The following is a 24156-nucleotide window of genomic DNA, read 5'->3' as shown; positions in this document are numbered from 1 at the left end:
AGAGGCACAGTTTGGCCACTTCATCTCTAAATTCTGACAAGGTAGCGAGTTGTTTAATCATTATATGGATGAGTACATTTCTTTGTGATGGCAAACACGCATTTCCTGCAAGACTGCAAATCAAACGCCTGCAAAAGAAGTAGGACAAGGGCTGAGAGATGAAGAGATGAGCAGTTCAGGATGATGGACAACTTATCTTTGAGACTCATAGCAGTTGGTAATTATATCAAAATTCTTCTTTTAAAGCAGCCTGTCATTAATTACAGCTTTGCAAGTTGCCATGTCTGCGTTGGGGGTGATGTTTGCATGTTTAACTCTGACATCTTTTTTTTTTTTTCAATCAGTTCCCTCAGCAATACATCTGATAACCCACAGTGATTTTACTGCCTGTAAGGTGTTCAACCGAGATGAAGCATTAGTCTTTTTAAACAGATGATTTTTTTATATAATATAAATATATAAAAATTTGCTGACTTAATGGTAGAATGCAGTGGTATGAACACATGCACACATGCATCAACACACTCTCTCTCTCTCATAAACACACACACTGCTTGGGTGGACCTGGAAACATAAGCAAGTCTTTCATGAGATCAGCTTCTACCTGAGCAATAAAGAGCCATCTGTGCTGTGAATAAACTCATGATGGCAACACACACACACACACACACACACACACACACACACACACACACACACACACACACACACACACACACACACACACACACACACACACACACACACACACACACACACACACACACAGAGAAATGCTTGTTCTGTCACTTCCCACCTTGAGCGTCGTGGCACTGCAGAGTGAATGTAAGGTCAGGTTATTTCTCTTTCTGTGCATTTTATAGTAGAACCTAAAGCTGACCAGCAGTCCAACAGCAGTGAGACGAGGGCGCATGAAAGGTAATGAAATAAGCTGCTCACAAAACATTGAGACACATCGGGACGAGACTGACCAGGTTTGTTGGTTCACCTTCTCCGGCTGTCATTTGATTTGTTAGACGTAGTAACAATTTCTTTATATTAAGGTCTCTCCTCCATCTGTTTCTTTCTTTGTTTAAGGGCTTTCTTGTGATAAAATGTTAACAAAATTAACTTGATCTTTGCTGTTAACGTTTTCACAATAAGTGTACAATCAACAGTAGACCTGTCTTAGTGCAAATGATTTAACATTTTGACAAATTAATAACATTGACTACTGCTTACTACTAATACAGTCATTCATGTTCCCCAGAGTGTGAATCATAACTTTGGTGATCCTCTGATTTTCCTTCTAGCGCCACCATTAGGTCATAGTCATATTTTCCTTTGGTTCAGGAAAACTACCGTTAAAATGTATGACATTCCCATCAGTTGCAGCCGCACTTTGGTTTGGTGCTAATTAACAAATGTTAGCATGCTAACACGCTAAACTTAGATGGTGAACATGGTGAATATTACACCAGCATGCTGACATTAGCATTTAGCACAGAGCACTGGTGTGCCTACATGCAACATTACAGGGCTGTCAGCATGTCTGTGGACTCTTTAAGTCTCCTGATAACAGTATAAAAGGAAAAGTTGCTTATTGGTTACTGCAGTTTGTGTCAATAATCTGTAATTAGTAGTCACAACTAGACTTTATAAATGTATTTTAAGTGGTCACAAGACTAAAAGGTTCGGAACCACTGCTTTAAAATGATTATTGTTCTAATAGTGAGTTTCAGCACTCTGGTGATGATCTCTACATGCGACCCAACACCTGTGAAGATGCTGAGGATGTGACAGATGCCTGAGGATGTGACAGAGGCAGACAACATAAGAAAACAGGAGGATGTACTCTTTAAAAACCATATTTATTAATCTATGGTTTAGGTACTATGGGTTTCTCATCTTTTTGTGGGTGAATCTTCACATGACCAAAGGAACAGTCATGATTTTATATACCTCAAGAGTTTAAAGACAATCCACCATGTTTAAACGGTGGCTTTTGGCCCTGGTGGCACGGGTCGGCCTCATTGTGCTCGGCCTCTGCTGCTGTTTGTCCCTGTTCTACCTCCTCGCCTGTAAACCGCCATCTCACAGCAGCCAGCAATCTCTGCTGTGGTCTGGAGGGGCCACCAGTAAGGAGGGATATATGGCCTTGTTGCAGGAGAGGGAGGAATCTCACAGACATTACATCAACAGCCTGATGAAACAGATAGCCCAGCTGAAGGAGGCTCTCCAGGAGAGGACGCAGCAGCTTCAAGAGTCCCTGGAAAAAGCTAAAACAAGAGGAATTCTGCCTCAGGGTCTGGAGAGTCTGCACAAAACCTCAGCACAGACTGATCTGAAGGTAGAAAAACATGATACAGGAGTAGCGTGTGCTGATGAGATAAGTGTGCCGTTACAGATGTAGTAGTAAAACTTTACATCATATCCTCCAGAATTTCTTACGCTCCCAGCTGAACCAGGCAGAGGTGAACTCGGCCGTAAAGTTGCCCAGCGAATATGCAGTGATCCCTTTTGACACTTTCACACTCAGGAGGTGAGTGGGACAATCGTTCATCGGAGTACTTCTGATCTGGAGTCTTACCTCATGCTTCTTTATAAACTGCCGTGATTTTTGTGTCACTCAGGGTATACCAGCTGGAGACGGGGCTGACGAGGCACCCGGAGGAGAGGCCTGTAAGGAGAGACCACAGAGACGAGCTGATCAGCACGGTGGAAACCGCTCTGCACGTCCTGAACGGACCTCAGCAACACACAGACAACACCAGACAGAAGCGCACATACTCCCCTTCAGACTTTCTAGAGGGTGAGAAAGATTCCACTTCATTAATTAATTAATCACGTTTAATCTTGATGGATGACTGGGAAACTTCAATAGCTGGACAAATTAAGACATTTAAGATTCAAGATTTTTTTTTCTGTAAGTTGACTTAAAAGACACCCAACTAAATTGACTTTAGTTTATATAACTCATGAACCATTAAACACTGTGCCATTACTGTCATACTGTCAACTATTATTTTCGACAAAATTACAGGAAAGAATATGGCACCAATACAATAATGTGTAGTCTGTCTTTGTCGCAGGGTTGACGCGTACAGAACGGGACAGAGGAACCAGTTACGAGCTAATGTTTAAAGGCGACGGCCCGCAGACCTTCACGCAGCTCGTGCTCTTCAGGCCGTTTGGTCCTGTGATGAAGGTGAAGAGCGAGAGTGTGGACACGCGCAGCACAGTAATCAACATCATCGTTCCTCTTTCCAAGAGGCCGGACGCATTCAAGCAGTTCATTAACAACTTCAGGTACCGTCTGGAAATGTGATTAATAAGCCAACAGCATTCACATTACCTGTGATTGTATCGGGACATTATTGAGAGCCAATTGAATTTTTGTCTTAATGGAGTAGCTTGGTTGAAAGGCAATAAGATTTAATAAATAAATCATTTTAAAAAGCTAAAGGGTAATTTGCTCTAGATACGGTGGTGTAGAAGTGAGCCGAACACATGTTTATTTATATAATTTGCGTTGTGTTTTTGGATCAGAGAAGTGTGCATCCAGCAGGACGGCAGGGTTCATCTGACTGTGGTCTACTTTGGTCGAGATCAGATAGACCAGGTGAAAGCCATGATGGACCAGACCACCAGGTAACATCATCATTTACAGATTAATTTACAGCTAATGTCACATTGGTTTGGTGTGTTGGAGTAAAAAAATATTCATCAACAACATCCTTCCTCTATCTTTTGGTTGAACAGAGCGAGTCAATCTTTACATTTGAATGTCGGAATCTGAGGTAATAGATGTTGTATGTCTAATATGCTGCCCTGCACTGAATGACTGCTTTGGGCTTCAAAAAGATGCGCTTGGCATTTATCATTCAAATTTCAACTGAGGTTAATAGAACTGAAAGTAATGTATTACTGAGAAAGGCATTACTGCCCGATACTGACCATGAGAGGTCCTCGAGCATGCAGCCACAACTGGCCACAGAAAATATTATGCCACAGCATAAAAGTCCAGGCACCGATCCGATACCACGTAATTTATTAGAAATAGGAATTTATTTAAGATTAAATGCCTTTTTTAATTTTACAATATGGTGGCTGCACTTCACGGTGGTTCACACTGACTCAGACACGCACTCGGACTCAAACATGACCTATAAAATCATTCTGCTGGGAGAGATAAAAATGGCAAGTAAGAGAGTATGGGAGCAAAATACTGATGATCCTCTGTGAGGTACCAATACATGTAATGCTGCAAAAGTGTGATGAAACTTTATGTCTGCAGCTTGGTTGCATTTGAATAATTATTCACAAAAACATCTTCAGCTGCATCAGATTACAGGTAAACCACAAAGAGATTACCTGTTTTAAGATTTGCCCATGACAGCCCTCCTGTCTTCCTCTTCTTCAGAGAAACCCGATTCAGGGGATTCACTTTAATCCAGCTAAACGAGGAGTTTTCTCGTGGCCGTGGTTTGGAAGTGGGCGCCAGGGCGTGGAGGCGGAGCCAAAATGTCCTGCTCTTCTTCTGTGACGTTGACATCCACTTCTCAGCTGATTTCTTAACTTCATGTCGTCTCAACGCAGAGCCTGGTGAGAGAGAGGGTTGATCCCGTTAAGCATCAGCTCATAGAGAGTCAGTGTCTGCCTCCTCATGCTGTCTGCACCATTACAGGGGGTTTTCTCTGCCCTTCAGGTTAATTAACAAGTAGCACGGCCAAATGGAAATTAGCCAGTCCACATTTTTCCTAGCTTCAGGATACTAACATCGACAAGGTATCATGGGGCCAGAAATAGGATGGATAATAATGTTAAAGGTGTTGGTTGACGTACCACAAAGAGAACAAGAAAACTAACAGGGGTGATGTCAATGTATTCTGTGAAAAACACCCAAAATGTGAGGCACTAACCTCATAATTAAAATGACACACAGAAAACATGTATACTACAGTAGATTGATGGTGTTTTCAAATCTGACAAATAATTATATTTTTTATCATGTTATTAGTTTTTCACAGGCAGTATTTGTTTATGTTTCATGTTTGCACCTGGACTTTGAACAGTTTTAACCGTTTTTGTCTCCAGGTAAGAAAGTGTACTATCCAGTGCTCTTCAGCCAGTACAACCCATCTATAATCTACAGTAATCACACACGTCTACCTTCTGTTCAACAGCAACTGGTAGGTAGAAAAAAAATACACAAATGGCTATATTTACTTGAAATATTATTACTGTCAGATGTCATCAGGATGTAAAAGACTGATTTGTTCCTTATCTAAGGTCATAAGGAAGGAAACTGGATTCTGGAGAGACTTTGGGTTTGGCATGACATGCCAGTACAGGTCTGATTTCCTCAACATAGGTAATGAAAAGGCTTGTGTCATCATCAATTTCCCCAATTTCATCATAATCCTAGTACAACTAAATATTACAATACACATACTATAAAGCAATACAAGTGCATGCTGTTTTGCATTTTTATATAAAATTCCACTATTTTAAGTTGTACATAAACAGTTAAAGTGAAAATGACTGTTTTCAACCACCTTGACCCTTTCCCTAGCTGTGAAAAAGCAATTTCACTTCCTGATATGTTGTTAGTTTGAACATTTGAATGGCCTCTCTCAGCTTTATACCCTTTCCTTGTTTAAATACGTACAATAAAGGAACCAAGATTTTAACTCAGCCATGGAACAAGCATACCTAAAGTTAAAGGGAAAATGTGCAACCTTTTACATGGATGTTCAATCAATAATAATGGTAAATGTAGTCCACTGAAGAAATAAATTCCCCGAAAAAATGAAAATTACATTAATAGAAATCACCCTTCTGGACCTGGATGTCTCTTCCAGTTTATCTTCAGGATGATTAAAAGGACTCCAGCACTAGAGAGGAGGTAACTTTAGTGCATAGAAATCTACATATCGCTCTCAGGCGGCCACAGCATCCAACAAAAGCTGTCTACGCTGACATTCATTACAGCAGAATGTTTCAGTTTCTGTTGGCATCGGAGGGCAAATTGAGCGAAGCCACCACCAATTTGTGTTGGTGCCAGGTTGTGGAGGGTCCCACCAGCAACAGCAGCCTTGAGCGGCCTCTCTCCGGCTGAATATCAGAGTCAGCTAAAACATTGTCAACTCAACACTGTCAAATTTACACTCCCAAAAATCCTCATCCATGACATACTCTGCACTCATATATTGGGATGCCATTTTCTCAAGCAACAAGAAGAACAAGGAATGTTTTGAGCAACTCTGCCCCACAGCTACCAAAGCTGAGAGTAGCTTTCTGTAGTTCTACCATAAGTTTTGGGATACGAAAGAACAAAAGCCTTTGCAGCTTCATCCCAGAGAGACAGTCAACTCCAGGCGTATTTCATGCTAGAAAACTAACTAATAGGTAGTTAAAGATCGGTGACTTTTCCTTTTAAGTTACACATGTCTCCTGATTCTCACTGCAACTTCTCTACTTCCTGGCAGGTGGTTTTGACCGTACCATCAAAGGCTGGGGGTTAGAGGATGTGCACCTGTACAGGAAGTACCTTCACAGTAAGCTGATGGTGATTCGCTCTCCCTCTCGCAGCCTTTTCCACTTGTGGCACGAGAAAAACTGTGCCGACGAGCTCCCCCCAGACAAATACAAGATGTGTATGCAGACCAAAGCCATGAGTGAGGCCTCGCACGGCCAGCTGGGGGAGCTGTTTTTCAAAAGGGAAATTGAGGCTCATTTGAGCTCCCAGAAGCAGATGAACAGAGGAACATGATGAGGACAATATAATAGGGCTTTGGTGGCGTTATTAGTCACTGTTCTGTATGTTATTGTTCTGGTTTTCATGGTAATTTATGTTAACATTAACTATTCAACTTCAAACAAATGATGATTAACTATGATCATTGATCCCCATAAAAACACAAACTTGGGAAAATAAATACTGGTGTATTTTGTGTGAATAAAACTATGAGTTATATGATGTGTTGATGTAATGTGGGTTTTCTTTCCATATTAAAGTCCCAGAGGGAATGTTGCAAAAACTAAGCTTAATAGCTTGTGTGGTTTTCTTATGGAAGGGTTCCAAACTTCTTCTGCCATGTGCCCGTCTGGAAGCAGAAAAAACAAACAAAACAAACTATAGCCTAACTTTAAATGTGAGAGGATTGTGCATCATGCAAATTGTAACAAACATGAACAAAGACTGTCTTGCTATGCTGACAGTGAACTCAAGAACGAGCTACACTTGTTTATATGTTGCACTTTCTAATAAGAGTACACATTTTTTTTTTTTTTCATTTTAAGTAATGCTTAACTAATGTGTGACGCAAGATGATTTCCGGAAAAAAAATTAAAGGTGTGTCATGAATTCCTGCGGCTCACCATTAACAAAGTATTTAGTCACTGTGATTTTATGTGATTAGTTGGTACTTAATAGATCATTTTAACAACCAGTTTTTATTCTTCCCAGACACTCAGAAGGCATCAGAACTCTTGTGAATCTGATACTTTTATCACACATTTTGGCTTGCCACAGCATAAAAAAATGTGTTAACTGATAATATTACGTAGTAATTATACATTGATATTTCACATAGGCCTATTTCTGTGTGTACAGGCATAGTCTATTGTGTGATGAATAAATCACAAACAAAGAAATAGAGGGAATTCCTATGGTTATATCTAATCAATGTGGTGCATTGATGATGAGACAGTAAACTCTCTTCTATTAATATTGATACTGATGTCACCTCGTTACCTCTGCGGATGAAGAGGGAGGAGCAACTCTGTATCAGCCGACGCCTGTCGTAGTGTGAACACAGGCATGCTATAGGCTCGAAACTCCTATTACCACTTCCCTGTTCTATGCTGCATTCAAATACACCTCGGAAATTCCATATAAAGTCTGTCCAATGGCTAGAAAAGACACTCATAATTCTGTTTAGTTGATAAACGGTATGTAACCCAATCCTGTACATCTCGCTATGTTCAGAAGGAGCTAGGTTTTGAGTGCAATAACCATAAATACCACAACAAGTGAATTCAGTTAACTCCAACTTTAGTTTGCCTATGAATAGAAAATCATATGCAAAGTTTACATCGATTTAAAAATCTGAGTAAGCAAAATGAATGCAAATACTTAACGTATTATCTGTTACTCTCTAGCATATATTAACACAATTCAAACTTCACCAACTGAGTAAACACAATCATTTTGACAAACACTCTTAGCAGGAACAGTAAAACTAAAATTGTTAGATCACCATTTATTATCAAACGTACTGCTGCTTGAAAAATCACTTAAGTTATCTTATGCAACATGAGGAGTATCTTTAAGTGATTAAGAACTCCACATGAGAATAAATTCCTATTTTTACTCCTTTAGTAAACATGTTGAATATTCCAAAGTAACTTACACTTTTAATATCAAATACATTTCCCTCTAGACACATGCTATTCATAAAAGGCACAGTAAAAAAAAAAACTAAAGGAAATCACTTTGTTGCTAACACACAACAAAGCTTTAGGTTACCAGGGTAACCCCGATTCTCTGATAACGGAGTGAGGTATCTGGCTATAGGAAGCACCTTGAGTCTTGACCAATCATGGAAGTTTCAATAACACCACCAATCAATTTTAGATGCATGCGGTGTCCCGTCTGTCATTTCAAGCATTTTTCTTCCACATATTCCACACATGCAAGTAGTTGTTGTGAGATACCAGTGTTACTCCGGTAACCTAGTTCTTCAAACATCATTCGGTATCACACTATGGGAGATATGGTCCCCTCCTGAATTGCATGTCTCCACCCACTTGAGTCGACACCACACACCCTCCCCATGGGCTGGATATCCTGCAGTTAACATGACCTCAAGCTTAGGACTGAGTGTGCCATTCAAGGTGCAATTACGTAGAGCCTGTAGGCTTTCCGGGGGGCGGCATTCCACTACTGTCATAAACCAAAATTATGGCCGCCATCATCCAGTGTGACAGGCACTGGTGAGTCTGAGCCAAGATACAGAGAGTTGGCTACTCTTCCTAAATCCCTTAGTCCTTTCCAAATAGATGTGTAAAGCTCTAAGTGGATGGGGTGAGTTAATTAACCCGTTCCCTCTCCCCTACCCTAGTATGTCTAATAGTATGAACTTCTCTTTGAATTATAAACTAACATCAGCTAACTGAACAGTTACTGTAATTCCATTTCCCAGTGTACTCACAATAACGATAAAACAATACAATAGCAACAGTGAATCTTGTGTAAACTCGGATTTTGGGAACATCGCTTTAACCCAATGAAGTTGAAGGAACAGCATGGGAATAACGTGAGCTAATACTAGCCTGCTAGCGTCGATTAGCATTAGCATACCACTAGCTTTCCAGCCTCTTTGACACTGGGGAACTACTTTACATTTATTTATTTACATCATTTCAGCCAAATTTCACACAGTTTATCACACAACGCACCATTCTGTTCATGACTGACTGACTTGAGCTCACACAGAAAGCTATCAGATGGTCTTTTTAATTTAGCTAGTGTCACTTCGCTTTGACGCCGCCTTTATATCACAGACGCAACAAAACTCTTTTCAGCTCGGATTAATGTTTCTTCAAGTTACAGCTATGTACTAAGATTTTTACTCAAGTGTGCTACTGTTGTATTATTACCATAGTTCGGTTTAGGGTCAGTTTACCTGTTGAAATATGAAGATAACGGTTCAGAAGCCCTCTCTATCGCATTCACACTTGAACTGAACTGACGGCTTCTTCTACTCTACCGAGGGTCACGCGAGAGTGAGCGCGCCATCTGCTGACAGTTCGGCGCTTAGCAGGAATAAAACCATACCATAAAACCCACACCAACGCTCACTGTAAAAAAAAGTAGTACATATAGCCAGGCTACGGAGTCATAATAACACATCAACAGTCTCCAATAAAGAGGACAAAGAAAACCATGACACATGCTACAATTGTGTTTTATTTGAGCAAATAAACATATAAGTACATGATGATAGTATAAACTCTCTCAGTCAAGCGAACCAGCTCAGAGTTTTTTCCCAGCATTACGTGAAGGCAGCATTAATCGCAGAGGTAGGGGAGTGCTCGACGCGCTCGTGCTCACCGTCCGGTGTCTCATACGAGGAGAGGAGGGGTGTTATGATGGTGTCCGAGCAGTTGAGAGGGTGAGCGAGCGGCTCTTCGCTGTGTGTTGCCGTTAGACTAGATTTAGACTGTAGTTCTGTGTTTATGTTTTTTAGGGTGGGCTGTGTGTTAGCCGTTAATCTCCCGTTAGTTTTAGTTTCTCGGACGTTCCCGGAGTTTCGTGCCAACGCGGTGACGCTATTTTAATTTTTGGTGCTGGAGAAGCGAGACATGTGCGGCAGATAGGCTGCTGGGACGACCGGGACCGGACCTTTTTTTCTCCCCCCAGACCAGAAGAAGGAGACGCAACATGTTTGAAGCTGCGGGGACCCCTCTCATAGTGCTGGACTTTATCTGTCTCATCCTAGGTATGCGAACCGGATCCCGCCCCGTCTGTTAAACCAACACTGTAATCCGTTTGTTTTGATTATCAACAACTGCAGCTCGTTAAAGTGGACTTTAAAAACTCTTGCTATTCCAGTATAGAGACACATTATATGAAGTAGCCTCGCCGTTTCAGCAAATCAAATGATTTGCATACACGTCACACACACACGCACACACACACACACACACACACACACACACACACACACACACACACACACACACACACACACACACACACATGCACACGGGATGTTTGAGTTTTAGGGAGCCAGTCAGGAAGATGGAAAAAAGGGCAACAAAGTCTGTGTGTGTGTTTTTTTACCCAAGCAAAGCCTTATTTTTAGCACAGTGTTTGTAATGTAATCATAACGCAGAGACAAATTGCAGGGCTGCTAAATGTAACTGACAATACTGCAGTAAAAAAAAAAATAAAACATTAAAGAGACCTTTGCGCTGTGCAAGTGCAATTTGATAATAGCTGCTATAAAGATAGAGAGTGTTTATAGACAAACAGAAATCTCTCCCTGTGATTAATCTGAACTCTGCTTAGTCAGTGTCTTGTGGTCGGCTGGGCACCAATCCTCCCATATGTGATGTGGTGCTGGCAGCAGCATTCAAACCTCTCATTTCAAAGTATAGTTAATTATCAATCCTTGGTTCTATAATATGTGACACACTCCTGTAACAAATAATGATAATGAGAAGTATGCAGATACAGAAATTTGTACCCTGTGGTATAGGTTTAAATGAACAGGTTGAAACAAAGGCCTGAGACCGAGGCCAAAAAAGCAAAATCATTGGCAGTGATGGCTTCAGGTTAGACAAATGCCTTGCCGTGTGTCAGAGAAATCATATGAATGTGAATCCAAAGCAAGTCAAAGCACGTTTTATGCCTATATTTGGTGGTGATTCCTGTCCAGATGAACAACATAATGAGTCATATTCAGCGGAAACCTTCATTGTCTGTCCAACATGTGACTTTTGCAATATTGTTCAGTCGTAACTCAAGACCTCGAGCGTTTTATTAAGTTATTGTGCAACTTTATGAACAGAGTGCGTTATTAACCTCGTGGATAAATGAAAGCCACAAGAGTTACCAGAAGGTGGGAAACGCCTGTGTGTGCCAACCTCTCACATTGACTAAAACGTAAAACCATAGCATTGTGTAAGAGTGGTGGCTCATAACTCAGTCACGCAGGTATTTGGAGCTGCTTGTAAATGCGATGTTCATTTTGATGAGTTAAGACATAAGACGAGTTGACAAAGATATAATTTATACTAATTCTCTGCCACTTTCTCAATTTTAACAGTTGGCCTTCCATTTTTTATCCTCACCCCTCAACACCACCCTTTCAAACGGGGTTTCTTTTGTGATGACGAGTCCATCAGATACCCCCTCAAAGACGACACCATATCCTACCAGCTGCTGGGAGGGGTCATGATCCCCTTCACACTGATCGTTGTAAGTCCGGCGTCCGTCATCTTCCCATACTTTCTCTAACATTTAAATGTCAGCTGGCAGGGGGTTTATTATCGTACAACCTCTTCTGTTGCAGATTGTCTGCGGCGAGTGCCTTTCTGTTTACTTGTCTCGGATCATGAACCAGTCTTTGGGCACCAAGTATGTGGCATGTGTCTACAAAGCTGTGGGGAGCTACGTGTTCGGGGCTGCTGCTAGCCAATCGCTGACGGACATAGCCAAGTACTCCATCGGGCGTCTGCGGCCAAACTTCCTGGCTGTGTGCAAACCGGCCTGGAACAGCATCAACTGCAAAGCCGGCGGCTACGTTGAGAACTTCACCTGCACCGGAGACAAGTTTCTGGTAGATGAGGCCAGGTAATGGTCCCGAACCGCACACTGACTTAAATGTGTAAAATCAGTGGAGCACCCCTTTAATCCACTTCTAAATTCATATCAATATGTTAAACCTTTGTTATGAATGCATGAGCGACTTGATTGGTGCATAATTTCATTTTCTATCTCTTGTGTTTATGTTTTGCAGACTGTCCTTCTACTCTGGTCATTCATCCTTCTCTATGTACTGCATGCTGTTCCTTGTAGTAAGTACACATTTTCTACCTCATGGACTATAAAGCCTAAATGTGGCTTTTGAGTGCTAGCAACGCAAAAAATAATAATCATTCTAATACAGAAATTTGCTTGCTCTATTTTACAGTCCATTAAAATTTACACTAAAAAAATTTTTGTTATGACATAAAAAGTGTCATAATCCCCCGAGGTTTTATAATATTATTGAATAATAATTTCCTCTTCCTCCTGTAGCTGTACATTCAAGCTAGACTGAGGTCAGAATGGTCGCGGCTTGTGCGTCCCACCATCCAATTCTTCCTGATTGCCACTGCTGTGTATGTGGGTCTGTCCCGGGTGTCTGACTACAAACATCACTGGAGTGATGTGCTCACTGGCCTCCTGCAAGGAGGATTAGTGGCTACTCTCACAGTAAGTTCCATCCATAGATCTGTTAGGATAATGGCTAAGCAGGGTTTAATGTATTTTTAATGCAGTGGTTTCACAATATGAAAAATTTTAAATGTCAAGTAATTAAAGCCCCAGTCGGCAACATTTTTTGATCATATTCACTGAAGCCGACACTATGCTCCAATAGAGCAACATAAATCATCCGGTTTTAGAAAAAAACGTAGAGCCTGTTTGTTTTGCAAAAGCTCGTTCCAATATCACAGGCACACACATTGCATTGAATTGTTTGTAGCGTGATGGCGGAGGGAAGTAGCAACAAGCTTCCAATTCCTCGGTTAAAAACCGAAACAAGGAGGTCCAAAACAACCAAGGAAACCAAGGAAAAGAAAGATTGCGACCATGCCCGTGATAAAACCAGAGTCAACATCGGACCCGCGTTTCAAAGGTGGCGTGATCTAAGGGATTTCAAAGGGCACGAAGTCGAGGGGAAGGAGCTCGGTGGTTGTGGGGGAGGAGCATGAGAGTTGTAAACATTCAAAATCGGACTTGCCAACTGGGACTTTAATTAAAATAAATAAGGCTTTATTTATTTTTTATTTTATTTAAAAGTACAATAGTCAAATAAATAAGAATTAGAGTAGAAGTCTACTACTACCAGTAACAGTAGAATGTGTTTTAATGGTGTTGCTTGTTTTTCTGCAGGTCTTCTGTGTGTCTAATTTCTTTGAGCAGCCAGTGGACCCTGTAGTGTCACAGGAGGAAGACCTATCACACACCAGTTTGCAGGAAAATCCCTCCAATGGGAACCACTATGGCAGCACTGACTGAATCTGAGGCCTTAAAGACAATCCCCCACGGGGCCTTGATTTCTTCAAAATGGTCACAGATGACCTAAAACGTGTCAATGAACTGCAAGTGTTCGATATTAACCGCTGGCTGTTTTTGTGCATCTCTTCAACACAGTTTGCCCTGTGGAGCCGACCCTACAGGCTTTAGCTGCTACCTTTGGTGTGGTTGGTAAACTTTGATCAAAGGAAAGAAAAGTGCACTACTGACGACGGTTCTTGCACTTTACTGAGATAGAAAAAAGAAGCAGAACTTTCTGGGTAAATCCAATCATGACAAAACAAAATACAGCAGAGTGGGTTACCTTAGAGAAAGTGTAAGCTCGATGGAAATGTGGTTTCTAGTGTATATTGGTCTGATGTTGCCATCATGAATGAATGAAATTCCTTTTGCCCAGAATATAATGAGTGTCTGTGTGCACACTGCAAGCAGGCTTCTAGTGAGCCTGGCACCTGTGAATAAGAAAACCTGGACTGTCCGTAAATTTCAAGACTGAACTCTGAATTGAAATAATATATTTAATGTTGATGTTCTGTTCTGTTCCTTCCCTGATGTTTATCATGTACCAAAAATACAATGCATTGATTTTTCTTCTCTTTCTTTTTTTTTACAGTTTGTATGAAGCTCTATGTTTTTGTCAATGCAGCTTGAAACAGTATTGTTTAGAGCAGTAATTCGGGGGAAACTCGTGACAAATAAACTCTGTTTTGCTACTTTGTTAAAAAGGAGAGAAATTATTCCTGTGTGTTTTTCTGTAGAAAAAAAACAAAGCAAGTGAATGGAGCCTCGGACACAATGCAGCTGCTGATTTTAAAGCATAAATAAATATTTCTGGTAATAATGCAGTGTAAAGTGTGGCTTTAAGGAAGAGAAACCAAGATTGATGATTCAGCAACTGCATAGTCTCAGAAGTTAAGACCTGGAAGAAAAGAAAAACATTGCTTTGGTGCCTGCAGACAGACCAAAGAAACCACAAGCATGTACAATGTACTATTACTTCATATTCTCACTGTGTCTAACAGGAAGCGCTTGGCTTGTCTTCACCAAAGAAAACTGTCAGCAGACAGGCGCTGATCCTTGCTGGCTGCTAATGTCCGAGTTCAAGATCTACTTTAGTTTAAATCCTATTACTGTGAACTAGGTTTAGTTTAACACGCAATGACAGCAATACAGCACACTCATCAATGTCAACTCAGGTCTACAGGCTCCATGCAAAGCCACTTATGTATGTATGTATGAGCAGGGCAACTGTGGTTCCTCTGCACTCGTCTAGGTCGAGGACAGTTGGCCTTCGGAGAAAAATCTAATTTACACAAGAAAAAATGATTGTGATATAGAAATATATTGTCAGGTGAAATAATAATGAATTCACAAAATAGAATTCTGTCAATTTAGCCTTCATGCCAAGTACCACCACTGAAAAATCAGCAATAATGCGTTCATGTCATTTTATTATAATAATATTAATGATAATAAGGCAGGTGTTTTTTTTTGAAGAGGTGGGTTTTGAGTTGAGATTTGATTGAGATGAGTGAGTCTGAGTTGCATAAAATTCTACTGAAAATCTGCTGTAATGAAAGTATTACAGATGCCACTATTTGCGGAGTAGATAAAAGATCTCTGTTAAGTCACAGCTCGGACAAAATGACGGATGTAACAATGTCAGTTAAACTGTAAGTGCCATGGACCTCTGAAAGAAGTGGTTGCTTGATGTTCAACTGATGTTGGCTGCTGGAGGCAGGAGAGTGAGCAAATCACATGATGAAATACTTCTGTAACCGTTGGGCTTTGTTTCATCCTGTTGTCTCGGGTGAAACTTTCTCAGTCTCAGGTCCTGTTAAAGCTTCGGTTATCCACTGCCAATTATTGCCGTACTTCAGCATGTAATTTTTAGGAATGTGTTGATTTACGAACTTCCCTCAGAGAAACGTACCATTGTCTCTTTATTGACTAAACTCTGCTGACCCCATTGAACAAATTTGATTAAGAGGTCGAACAGCACTAGTGCTCGTACTACCTAGGGATTATGAATGAATGGGTGTTTTAGAGATTCCCTCCTGAGTACTTTCGCTTGAAACTATGCATAAAGAGAACTGAACCAGGATGTAGAAATAGGTGGTTTAAAACGCTGGGTGGACTCTCCTGGGGAAATTGCAAAATGCTATGAAAAAAAGATCTGATTAATATGCATTGGAGAACACTCATCAACATCAAGGGGAATTTGAAAACTATTGCTTAATATTTTGATTCATATTTCATAGATAGCTGGTTCATGACTCCAAGTCCGCTTTCTCCATTGAAAGAATATTGCTGTTGCATCACTTCTACCTTCCCCCACGTCTGAAATCTGACCGATCATGTTGTCTGCTGCACCACAGAGCTCTCTGTTGTTCTCACGCTGACCTCGACAATAGTCTGTATTGAAAGCAGCTCCATTCACTCTCACGTGTCACACGTCTCACTTTATCTGGCCAGGCAGTGATGCCACTGGAGGAACAAGTGACTGCAGTGGCAGTTTTTCAACAATTTGGCACCGAAACAGCATAAATCTAATTCAGCTCACACTACACTGCCTTTTGTTCCTTACTCTGTACCAGCCCATTTCTCTTGAGATCATGACTACTCGAAGAACCTGACACTACAGGATCCTATTAAGAGTATCAACAAACAAAGGGAAACAATGGATGGAATTGTAGCTTCGTTGAACTCCACCTATGTGAGAGTAGAGTTTAAAGTTTCAGCTGGAGTCTGTCTGTCTCATCTTGTTCCGGTTTCCAAGGAGACAAAAAACCACGAGAGAAGTAAAACATTGGGGAATGAGGTGTGAATGTGATTGGGTCATTTGGTATACAAATGTCCTGTTGTGGAAACACAGGTATGAAAATAAAGGCTTTTACATAAGGGCGCTGCATGGTGTCGGTGGGAATATTGTTACGCTCAACATTAGCAGCCAGTGTGTTTTTGATGAGAAACTGTTGACGAACCCAAGATTTCCAATTGATGCAATTGTAAACCTGTATAAAAATGAGTGGAAAGTAGGGAGAGAATTAGTAAAATGGGAGAACGGCATTGCTGCATCCTCTTATTGTGTATGTATGATGGTCAAATTCATATAATTTTCTTTAAAATACTACATACTTGACTGTTGTGGGGCCTTCTAGCAACTAGGTCCAAATGCAGTCCACCATCAACGAGTGACAGTTGAGAACTACTGCTGAGTCTGCTGAGTAGCTCAGTCTACTTTATGGCATCTATGGCCACCTACTGGACAAAGGGGGGAACACAGTATTTGCTTTACAATTATCATTTTACTGTACACTTAGAAACTGAGCAAATAGTTGATTCATTTATGCATAGAAAAACTCATATTTAAATCAGTTTTAATCATTCAGTACAGTTATGAAAATTGACTATTCTTGGGGTAGGGCAAAAACAAGCAGGTTGAAGCAGACCCTTATATTTTGGGCATTCATTTTCACTTTTTTAAACCATGTTCCAGTTGACAAGAATATGTTATTACTTGATGACATTTTTTTTTAAATTGTAAATTGTCGCCTTTTGCAGATTAGATGGAAGAGCACTCACTATTTCAAATGCATATTTATATATAAATGTGCTATGCGAGTTACATAATGCATATTTGTTTCAGACCACAAATCTCTATCTATTCTCACTACAGTCAAAGTCAGTGGTTTGGAGCAGTCTTTCGGGACATATAACACAGGACAATACGAGGAGTTGATGTGTGACAGTCACTGAATTTATTATCATGGTATCAAACATTTCACCCCATCATTTCAACCAGTTTGGAAACTGGGTTTACAGTCCTTCCATCCTTTGAAAACAGTATGGACCAAAAGTCTACACACACACACTCATAAATATAATGCTCTTATGAACAACTCATTACAGTAAACAGAATTCAAGACTGCTATGTGGATTGTTATGTACGTTACCTTTACGTTTTGGTACACTGAAATATTAGGCAGACATGAATGTGTTGAAATGTGTTCTTCTCACGTGAGACATTACTCTTCTGCCATTGGTGAGATCTGCTCACAGGGAAATAGCCTAAACACTAAACGTACTGTAGTTATGTGCACAATCAGAAGAATTTACACCACAGTAATTTTGTAAAATTTTATTTGGAGAAATCTGTACATGGAGGTTTTGGCCTTCAGTTATCACATATATAAGCATAATGGGGTCACAGACACGTAGCTCACTGAAGATCAAGAGAAGTGCTAGCCACTACTCAAAACTGGACAGGAAACTAAGTACAACCTGCTTCAGTTTAGCCTCTGATGCCTCTGAGATCTGGCCGTCAGCTCTGAAACAAAAAACAGGTCAAGTCAACACTTTTTTTTTTTAAACTGTAAATATCCATGTTAACTGATCAAACATTGTGGCGGAGAAATCTCTCACTTGATTGCGGTCAGCAGGTCCTGGTGCTGGCTGAGGACGTGCTGCAGGAAAGCGCTCTCGAACCTTGTGATCTTGCTGGGCTCCATCTTGTCCAAGAGACCTCTGACACCAGCGTAGATGACGGTTACCTGCTCCTCAATGGCCATGGGACCTGGACGAGGTGGGGGAGACAGGTTAGTTTTGCATTGTGAGACATACAAAACCAGCATAGTATTTCCATTTTACTTCTTGGGAGACAGACATTGTTTGACATATGATACTCACAGTACTGTCCCTGCTTGAGCAACTCTGTGAGTCTGACACCCCTGTTAAGGAGCTGCTGGGTGGCAGCGTCAAGGTCAGAGCCAAACTGGGCGAAGGCAGCCACCTCACGGTACTGAGCCAGCTCCAGCTTCATGGTACCGGCCACCTGTAGGGTAGAAATACGTGACTTTATAAAAAAGGTGGAAATTGGTGCCTCTATTCGATGAAATGCAGAATTTACTTTGATAAAGCAGTTAACGATTTACTGAACACTCAGTCAACATGAAAGAAATGTCTAAATCAAAAAAATAAAACCCACCTGCTTCATGGCTTTGGTCTGGGCAGCAGAGCCTACTCTGGACACAGACAGACCCACGTTGATAGCTGGGCGGATACCCTTGTAGAACAGCTCAGTCTCCAAAAAGATCTACAGTGGACAGATGAAGTTATTACAACGTAAGAGCACTGTGATCTAGAAGGTTTCATGGATACGATACCAAATATATGAATGACAACTTTGGACTAACCTGTCCGTCTGTGATGGAGATGACATTGGTGGGGATGTAGGCAGACACGTCGCCGGCCTGGGTCTCGATGACGGGCAGGGCAGTGAGGGAGCCGCCGCCAAAGTTGTCGTTCATCTTAGCGGCTCTCTCCAGCAGACGGGAGTGCAGGTAGAACACATCGCCGGGGTAAGCCTCACGACCAGGAGGACGACGCAGCAGCAGGGACATCTGACGGTAGGCAACAGCCTGGGAGGAAGAGGGGACAAATTTACCATGCATGCAGGCAATATTTTCCAGCTGCTAACTAATCATGGGCAACATGTATCAGGGAAATCTTAAACTGTAATTTCAAGCTTTGTGAGCTTTACAGAATTTCCCTTTTTTGGTTTCATTATAAAAGCAGCAATGTGAGCCCTCACCTGCTTGGACAGATCATCATAAATGATCAGGGCATGCTTGCCGTTGTCTCTGAAGTACTCTCCCATGGAGCAGCCAGAGTATGGGGCCAGGTACTGCAGAGGAGCAGCGTCGGAGGCAGTGGCAGAGACCACGATGGTGTACTTCATGGCATCAGCATCAGTCAGCCTCTTCACTAGCTGAGCAACAGTGGACCTCTTCTGTCCAATGGCGACGTAGATGCAGTACAGCTTCTTCTTCTCATCGGTTCCCTCGTTGAAGCGCTTCTGGTTGATGATTGTGTCGATGGCAATGGCGGTTTTGCTGGAGCATGGAGATAGATTTAAAAAGCATTAACTACAAAAATCTAACTTAGATTTAGCGCCCTTCAATCCAGAGAATTGTCATATGTCCAAAGACTAATGAAAATGTATTTTTCGCATTTACCCGGTCTGCCTGTCACCAATGATCAGTTCACGTTGGCCTCTACCAATGGGCACCAGGCTGTCCACAGCCTTGATTCCAGTTTGCATGGGCTCCCTCACAGAGATACGGGGGATGATACCGGGGGCCTTCAGACCCACACGCCTTCTGATGCTGGCGCCCAGGGGACCCTGAGGAAAAGTAAATATGCATTTTTAAAAGATAAACAGACATCAATATGCTCACAGATGTGCCAAATAAAGCTATTTTAATTAAACAAGTAACGATTCAAATTTGTTATTTTAAAATCAATCAAATCAGTAACTGAAATGTTGTGTATTATTGGTGTGAAGATGGTTCACAACATCTGCACAACTAATTAAGTGCAAGAATTGGTGTAGCTCTAACGGATTCCAGCTAGAAGTAATCTGAAAGATCAAAACTTCAGCAATGGTAATCCGATTTGCTACTTAAACATAGGTTATAGTGACTAAAGACTCATGTTACCTTTCCATCGATGGCATTTCCCAGAGCATCCACCACACGGCCAAGCAGCTCCTCGCCTACAGGGACATCCACAATGGCACCAGTCCTCTTCACGATGTCACCCTCCTTGATCAGTTTGTCGTTACCGAACACCACAACACCAACATTGTCGGGTTCCAAATTCAGAGACATGCCCTGGAGAAAACAACAAAACAAAACTTATAAGCAGAATTATTGTGTTACGCGGGTTGCGTTGGCATATAGGTTATGAAGAGAGCTAAACTAAATATGTTAGCTATTTAATGTTTTGGAGCCTGTCAATTCAAGCTGACTGTACCGTGTGTGAAAACACTTCAATAAATATTACAATGGGAAGGTCTTTGGTGTAGCTTTACATTTGTGCATTTAGAACCTGGAAACAAAACATCCGTGATTCATGGCATCTTTTTCTACATACCTTAAGTCCAGAGGAGAACTCCACCATCTCTTCTGCCTGGACATTTCTCAGCCCATACACTCTGGCAATACCATCACCAATGGACAGCACACGTCCCGTCTCCTCCAGGTCTGCAGAGGTGTCAGCTCCCAGGATCTTCTCCTCCAGGATTGAGGACACCTCGGCGGTGCCTGTAAAAAAAAACAAAACAAGACATAGTAAGTAAGTAAAATTTATTTATAAAAGCACATTTATAACAGTTCACACTGAACAAAGTGCCGTACATTCAATAGGTAAAAAAGTAAAAACAACATGCATGTTATAGGACCCCACTTTGCCACTATAAAATATATAGAAATTGTTAAAAGGAAAACCAGATGTCTATATATAAATCATGGAACTTGATGACATGAGAACACTGTAATATATAATAGAATTAACTTGATTGCCACTTGATTAATAAAACAATTCTTCCTTTGAGACCAATTCATCCACCACCTAGCTTAGCATAAATATTCTACCAGCTGACTCATGTCAACAATATTGACATTGCTATGATTTTGTCAGTGTCTCTTCTATGCAAACTGTTTTTAAAAACGTATAGACTCTATAGCTATTACCAGATATTTTCAAGCACATATGGATACCCAGATAAACATGTACACCAGTTGAATGTTATTCCGTTTGTTCAACACAGCAATTACAAAGACAAGCTGCGTAAACATAGTATAAGCAATGCCTTCATTAATCACCTTCGGGGGCTGACCCCGACTTTAAGAGGATACAGTTCATATGTTGTTTACGGCTCACCTGTCTTCTGCAGCCATGGTCTGTGTGTGTGGAGGTGGTTGACCCCGACGCAAGCGGCTGGTAGAGCCTTGGACACCTGATTAAAACGACAGAGTTGGCGTTAATTGCAAATCATAGTTCCATATAAACATCGCAGTGGGAGGATAAAATGCACACTTTAAATGCTGAGCTAGTGTAACGCTGCGCAGCGAAGATGACATGCGCTGTCAGGCTTCCTGACCTTCAAAGCGTGGCTGAATGAGTCGTTAGCTGGGAGCTAGCATTAGCTTGCGTGCTGACATTTGCGCTGCTTGCTGCAGGACGGAGACCGTCGTTTCACAAGGGCAACTTCGACAAACACATTGGATGCATTCATGTCGAGGTTATTAATGCGAATTTATAGTCACCTTATCAATGCGAGTTCCTAGTTGCGTTCAAGGCCGCATTAATAAGTCGATAAGTTAGCTGGCGGCCTTAACAATACCCTTCACGCCCACAAGGTTCACACAGATATCAGACAAACTTGCTGCAAAAGCCCCAGCAGACATAGATTGTTTAATACTTACAAATCCTGCCCTTCTGGGAAGGGTCCTGGCCAAAGCTGCTGCAACTCTCACGGATAACATTTTGACGGGTTGCTAATGAACTGTCCTCCACCAGTAGCGGCTTCGACCTGGCTGAGAGTGAGAAGATCGTAATGGCTGAATGAACTCTTCTTCTATTTATGGGACACTTCCCTCTTTTACTCCTCAACTCTGCCCCCTGCAGTCCTGGAGATGCTACAGGCTATAAACATAACATGTAAGGAGTGGTATATGTAAAATATAAAATATAATACAGCACACTTAACTACTTACTTCTACTAATCTACAGCGTCTTTATGTGTCAGATAAATAAAACAATATAATGTAGTGAAACTGAAGTATAAAGTAGCATAACATTAAAATTGTATCTTAATAGTGCAGTACTTGGGTAAATGTACTTAATTCCTTTCCCCCACTATGTATGTAAATGAGTGGACAGAATATAGATCCTTTTGGTGTTTGAAACACTGATAAAGGTATTTTGCAGGTGGAGTCCATGGCGGCAGAAAGTGACAGTTGTGTAATAGCGCTGTCACATGAGCCCTACTACACCACACTGTCAGTCCACCAGCTTGTAGAAAACACAGACGAGACCTTCTGCATCGACAATGAGGCCCTTTATGACATCTGTTTCCGTACCTTTTAACTCACAAGCCCCTCAGGTGACCTCAGCCACTTGGTCTCTGCCACCATGAGTGGCGTCACCACCTGCCTCAGGTCCCCTGGTCAGCTCAGCACTGACCTGACTTGCTGTCAACATGGTGCCATCCCCCCCTGTCTGCACTTCTTCATGACAGGCGTTGCTCCCCTCACAAGCTAAGGCCAGCAGTACCGAGCACTTACTGTGCCAATTCAATTCAATTGTATTTCTAGTGTCATATCACAACAAATGTGATCTCAGGTCACTTTACACATTGAGCAGGACTAGAACACGCTCATGATTTTCAGAGTCAATACATTTCTATACAATACATACAAGTCCCAACATCACCAAGGAGCAAGTATTACAGCGCGACAGTAGCGAGAAAAAAACGGCCACAGCTCATCCAGCAGATGTTCGACGCAAAGCTGCCTGTGACCCACCACACGGCCGCTACCTGTCTGTGGCTGCCATCTCCGAAGTCACATGTCCATGAAGGAGGTGAACGAGCAGATGCTCAATGCGCAGAACAAGAACAGCAGCTACTTTGTTGAATGGATGATGAAGAGGATGAGGAGGAGGTGGCCTAAATGTGTCACTCAAGTATCTTCTGTACAGTTGTTCTACAGACAAATGTCATGTTTTACATTTTTAAAAGTTCTCCTGCCCATTCAAGTCTGCCTTCCTGATTTGTATGACTGAGTGTGCAATATATATTGAAATGTTTTAAAATACACATGCCATCAGATGGTATGGTACGATTCACCATGGCAACCGGGAGAGAGTTAGACATATTACTTTATGTTAATGATGAAAACAAGCTCATCCTTAGAAAGTGGCGCAACACAGCTGCAACAAAGACAGTTGGTGTGGGAGGCAATTACTGCCTGAATTAACAGGTATGACTGAATGAAAAAGTCAATTGAATCACAAAGACCCAAAAAGAAATTGGCTGCAGTTTATAATGAACTTATGAATGTTGAACTTGTATTAATTATTTAAACAGTAATGCAGAAAAAAACGAAAGGCAACTAAGGAGGATAGGTTAGACAAAGAAAGGAATATATTGAGATTTAATGTCATCAACCATTACACATTGCAATTCACCATAATTAATCCTTTATGAACGTTAGAATATGTCCAAAACAAAAGACAGATTTTTTTTACAAAATGAATAATTTAGAACATCAGGTTTAAAATGAATGTAAGATAAAGCTTTATATTAGAAAATAAATGTTTTGATGTAGGGCGAAGACACATTTTCTTCAGTGGTTTTAACAGAGTGGGATTGGTTGTATTTTTAAGTAAAAGAAGCAATTTAGTCAAGCTTGTGTAACTGAGATAAATTATCTACAAGGAGCAGAACATTGATATTTTGACAAAAACTCTTCATGACTTAAAAAACAACATTGGCCATTTACAAGTTGATTTTT

At 41.2% G+C, this 24156-nt stretch overlaps 3 protein-coding genes across 4 annotated transcripts; 2 read left to right on the top strand and 1 right to left on the bottom strand.

Annotated features, from left to right (window-relative positions):
* The first annotated feature begins 815 nt into the window (after window positions 1–815).
* On the top strand, window positions 816–6922 carry LOC311023071 (chondroitin sulfate N-acetylgalactosaminyltransferase 1-like). Of its 2 annotated transcripts, none has more exons than XM_084024736.1 (10): window positions 816–974; window positions 1712–2329; window positions 2421–2521; window positions 2613–2791; window positions 3072–3288; window positions 3529–3630; window positions 4403–4584; window positions 5077–5171; window positions 5272–5353; window positions 6471–6922. In XM_084024736.1, exons 2-10 carry the CDS (start codon window positions 1967–1969, stop codon window positions 6752–6754), a joined length of 1605 nt encoding a protein of 534 aa, XP_083880862.1. In that variant the 5' UTR covers window positions 816–974; window positions 1712–1966; the 3' UTR covers window positions 6755–6922. The 2 variants fall into 2 exon arrangements, with proteins under 2 accessions (XP_083880862.1, XP_083880863.1); XM_084024737.1 differs by having other exon boundaries at window positions 854–918.
* A 3183-nt stretch (window positions 6923–10105) lies between these two features.
* Window positions 10106–14529, top strand: LOC311022732 (phospholipid phosphatase 1-like). Its single transcript, XM_084024255.1, has 6 exons — window positions 10106–10487; window positions 11820–11971; window positions 12066–12346; window positions 12513–12570; window positions 12794–12970; window positions 13652–14529. Exons 1-6 carry the CDS (start codon window positions 10430–10432, stop codon window positions 13775–13777), a joined length of 852 nt encoding a protein of 283 aa, XP_083880381.1. The 5' UTR covers window positions 10106–10429; the 3' UTR covers window positions 13778–14529.
* A 3392-nt stretch (window positions 14530–17921) lies between these two features.
* LOC311023186 (ATP synthase subunit alpha, mitochondrial-like) lies at window positions 17922–22217 on the bottom strand. Its single transcript, XM_084024886.1, has 11 exons — window positions 22066–22217; window positions 21521–21596; window positions 20732–20901; window positions 20296–20469; window positions 19813–19979; window positions 19389–19689; window positions 18991–19215; window positions 18783–18890; window positions 18485–18629; window positions 18221–18371; window positions 17922–18125 (listed from the first exon to the last, which is right to left on the bottom strand). The coding sequence occupies exons 1-11, from the start codon at window positions 22123–22125 to the stop codon at window positions 18047–18049; spliced, it is 1656 nt and encodes a 551-aa protein (XP_083881012.1). The 5' UTR covers window positions 22126–22217; the 3' UTR covers window positions 17922–18046.
* Window positions 22218–24156: the final 1939 nt, after the last annotated feature.

This window comes from Eutrigla gurnardus (assembly GCF_963514095.1).
Source record: "Eutrigla gurnardus genome assembly, chromosome: 13".
Lineage (NCBI taxonomy): Eukaryota > Metazoa > Chordata > Actinopteri > Perciformes > Triglidae > Eutrigla > Eutrigla gurnardus.
This window is presented reverse-complemented; position numbering and strand designations above follow the sequence as displayed.

Coding starts and splice junctions, on each gene's coding strand:
- LOC311023071 (XM_084024736.1), top strand. CDS start 1,967: ATGTTTAAACGGTGGCTTTTGGCCCTGGTGGCACGGGTCGGCCTCATT. Junction 2,522..2,612: donor GACACTTTCACACTCAGGAG/GTGAGTGGGACA, acceptor TGTGTCACTCAG/GGTATACCAGCTGGAGACGG. Junction 3,289..3,528: donor CAGTTCATTAACAACTTCAG/GTACCGTCTGGA, acceptor TTTTTGGATCAG/AGAAGTGTGCATCCAGCAGG.
- LOC311023186 (XM_084024886.1), bottom strand. CDS start 22,125: ATGTTATCCGTGAGAGTTGCAGCAGCTTTGGCCAGGACCCTTCCCAGA. Junction 20,470..20,731: donor AGTTCTCCTCTGGACTTAAG/GTATGTAGAAAA, acceptor TGTTTTCTCCAG/GGCATGTCTCTGAATTTGGA. Junction 19,980..20,295: donor GAAATGCCATCGATGGAAAG/GTAACATGAGTC, acceptor ACTTTTCCTCAG/GGTCCCCTGGGCGCCAGCAT.
- LOC311022732 (XM_084024255.1), top strand. CDS start 10,430: ATGTTTGAAGCTGCGGGGACCCCTCTCATAGTGCTGGACTTTATCTGT. Junction 10,488..11,819: donor CTTTATCTGTCTCATCCTAG/GTATGCGAACCG, acceptor CAATTTTAACAG/TTGGCCTTCCATTTTTTATC. Junction 12,347..12,512: donor TTTCTGGTAGATGAGGCCAG/GTAATGGTCCCG, acceptor TATGTTTTGCAG/ACTGTCCTTCTACTCTGGTC.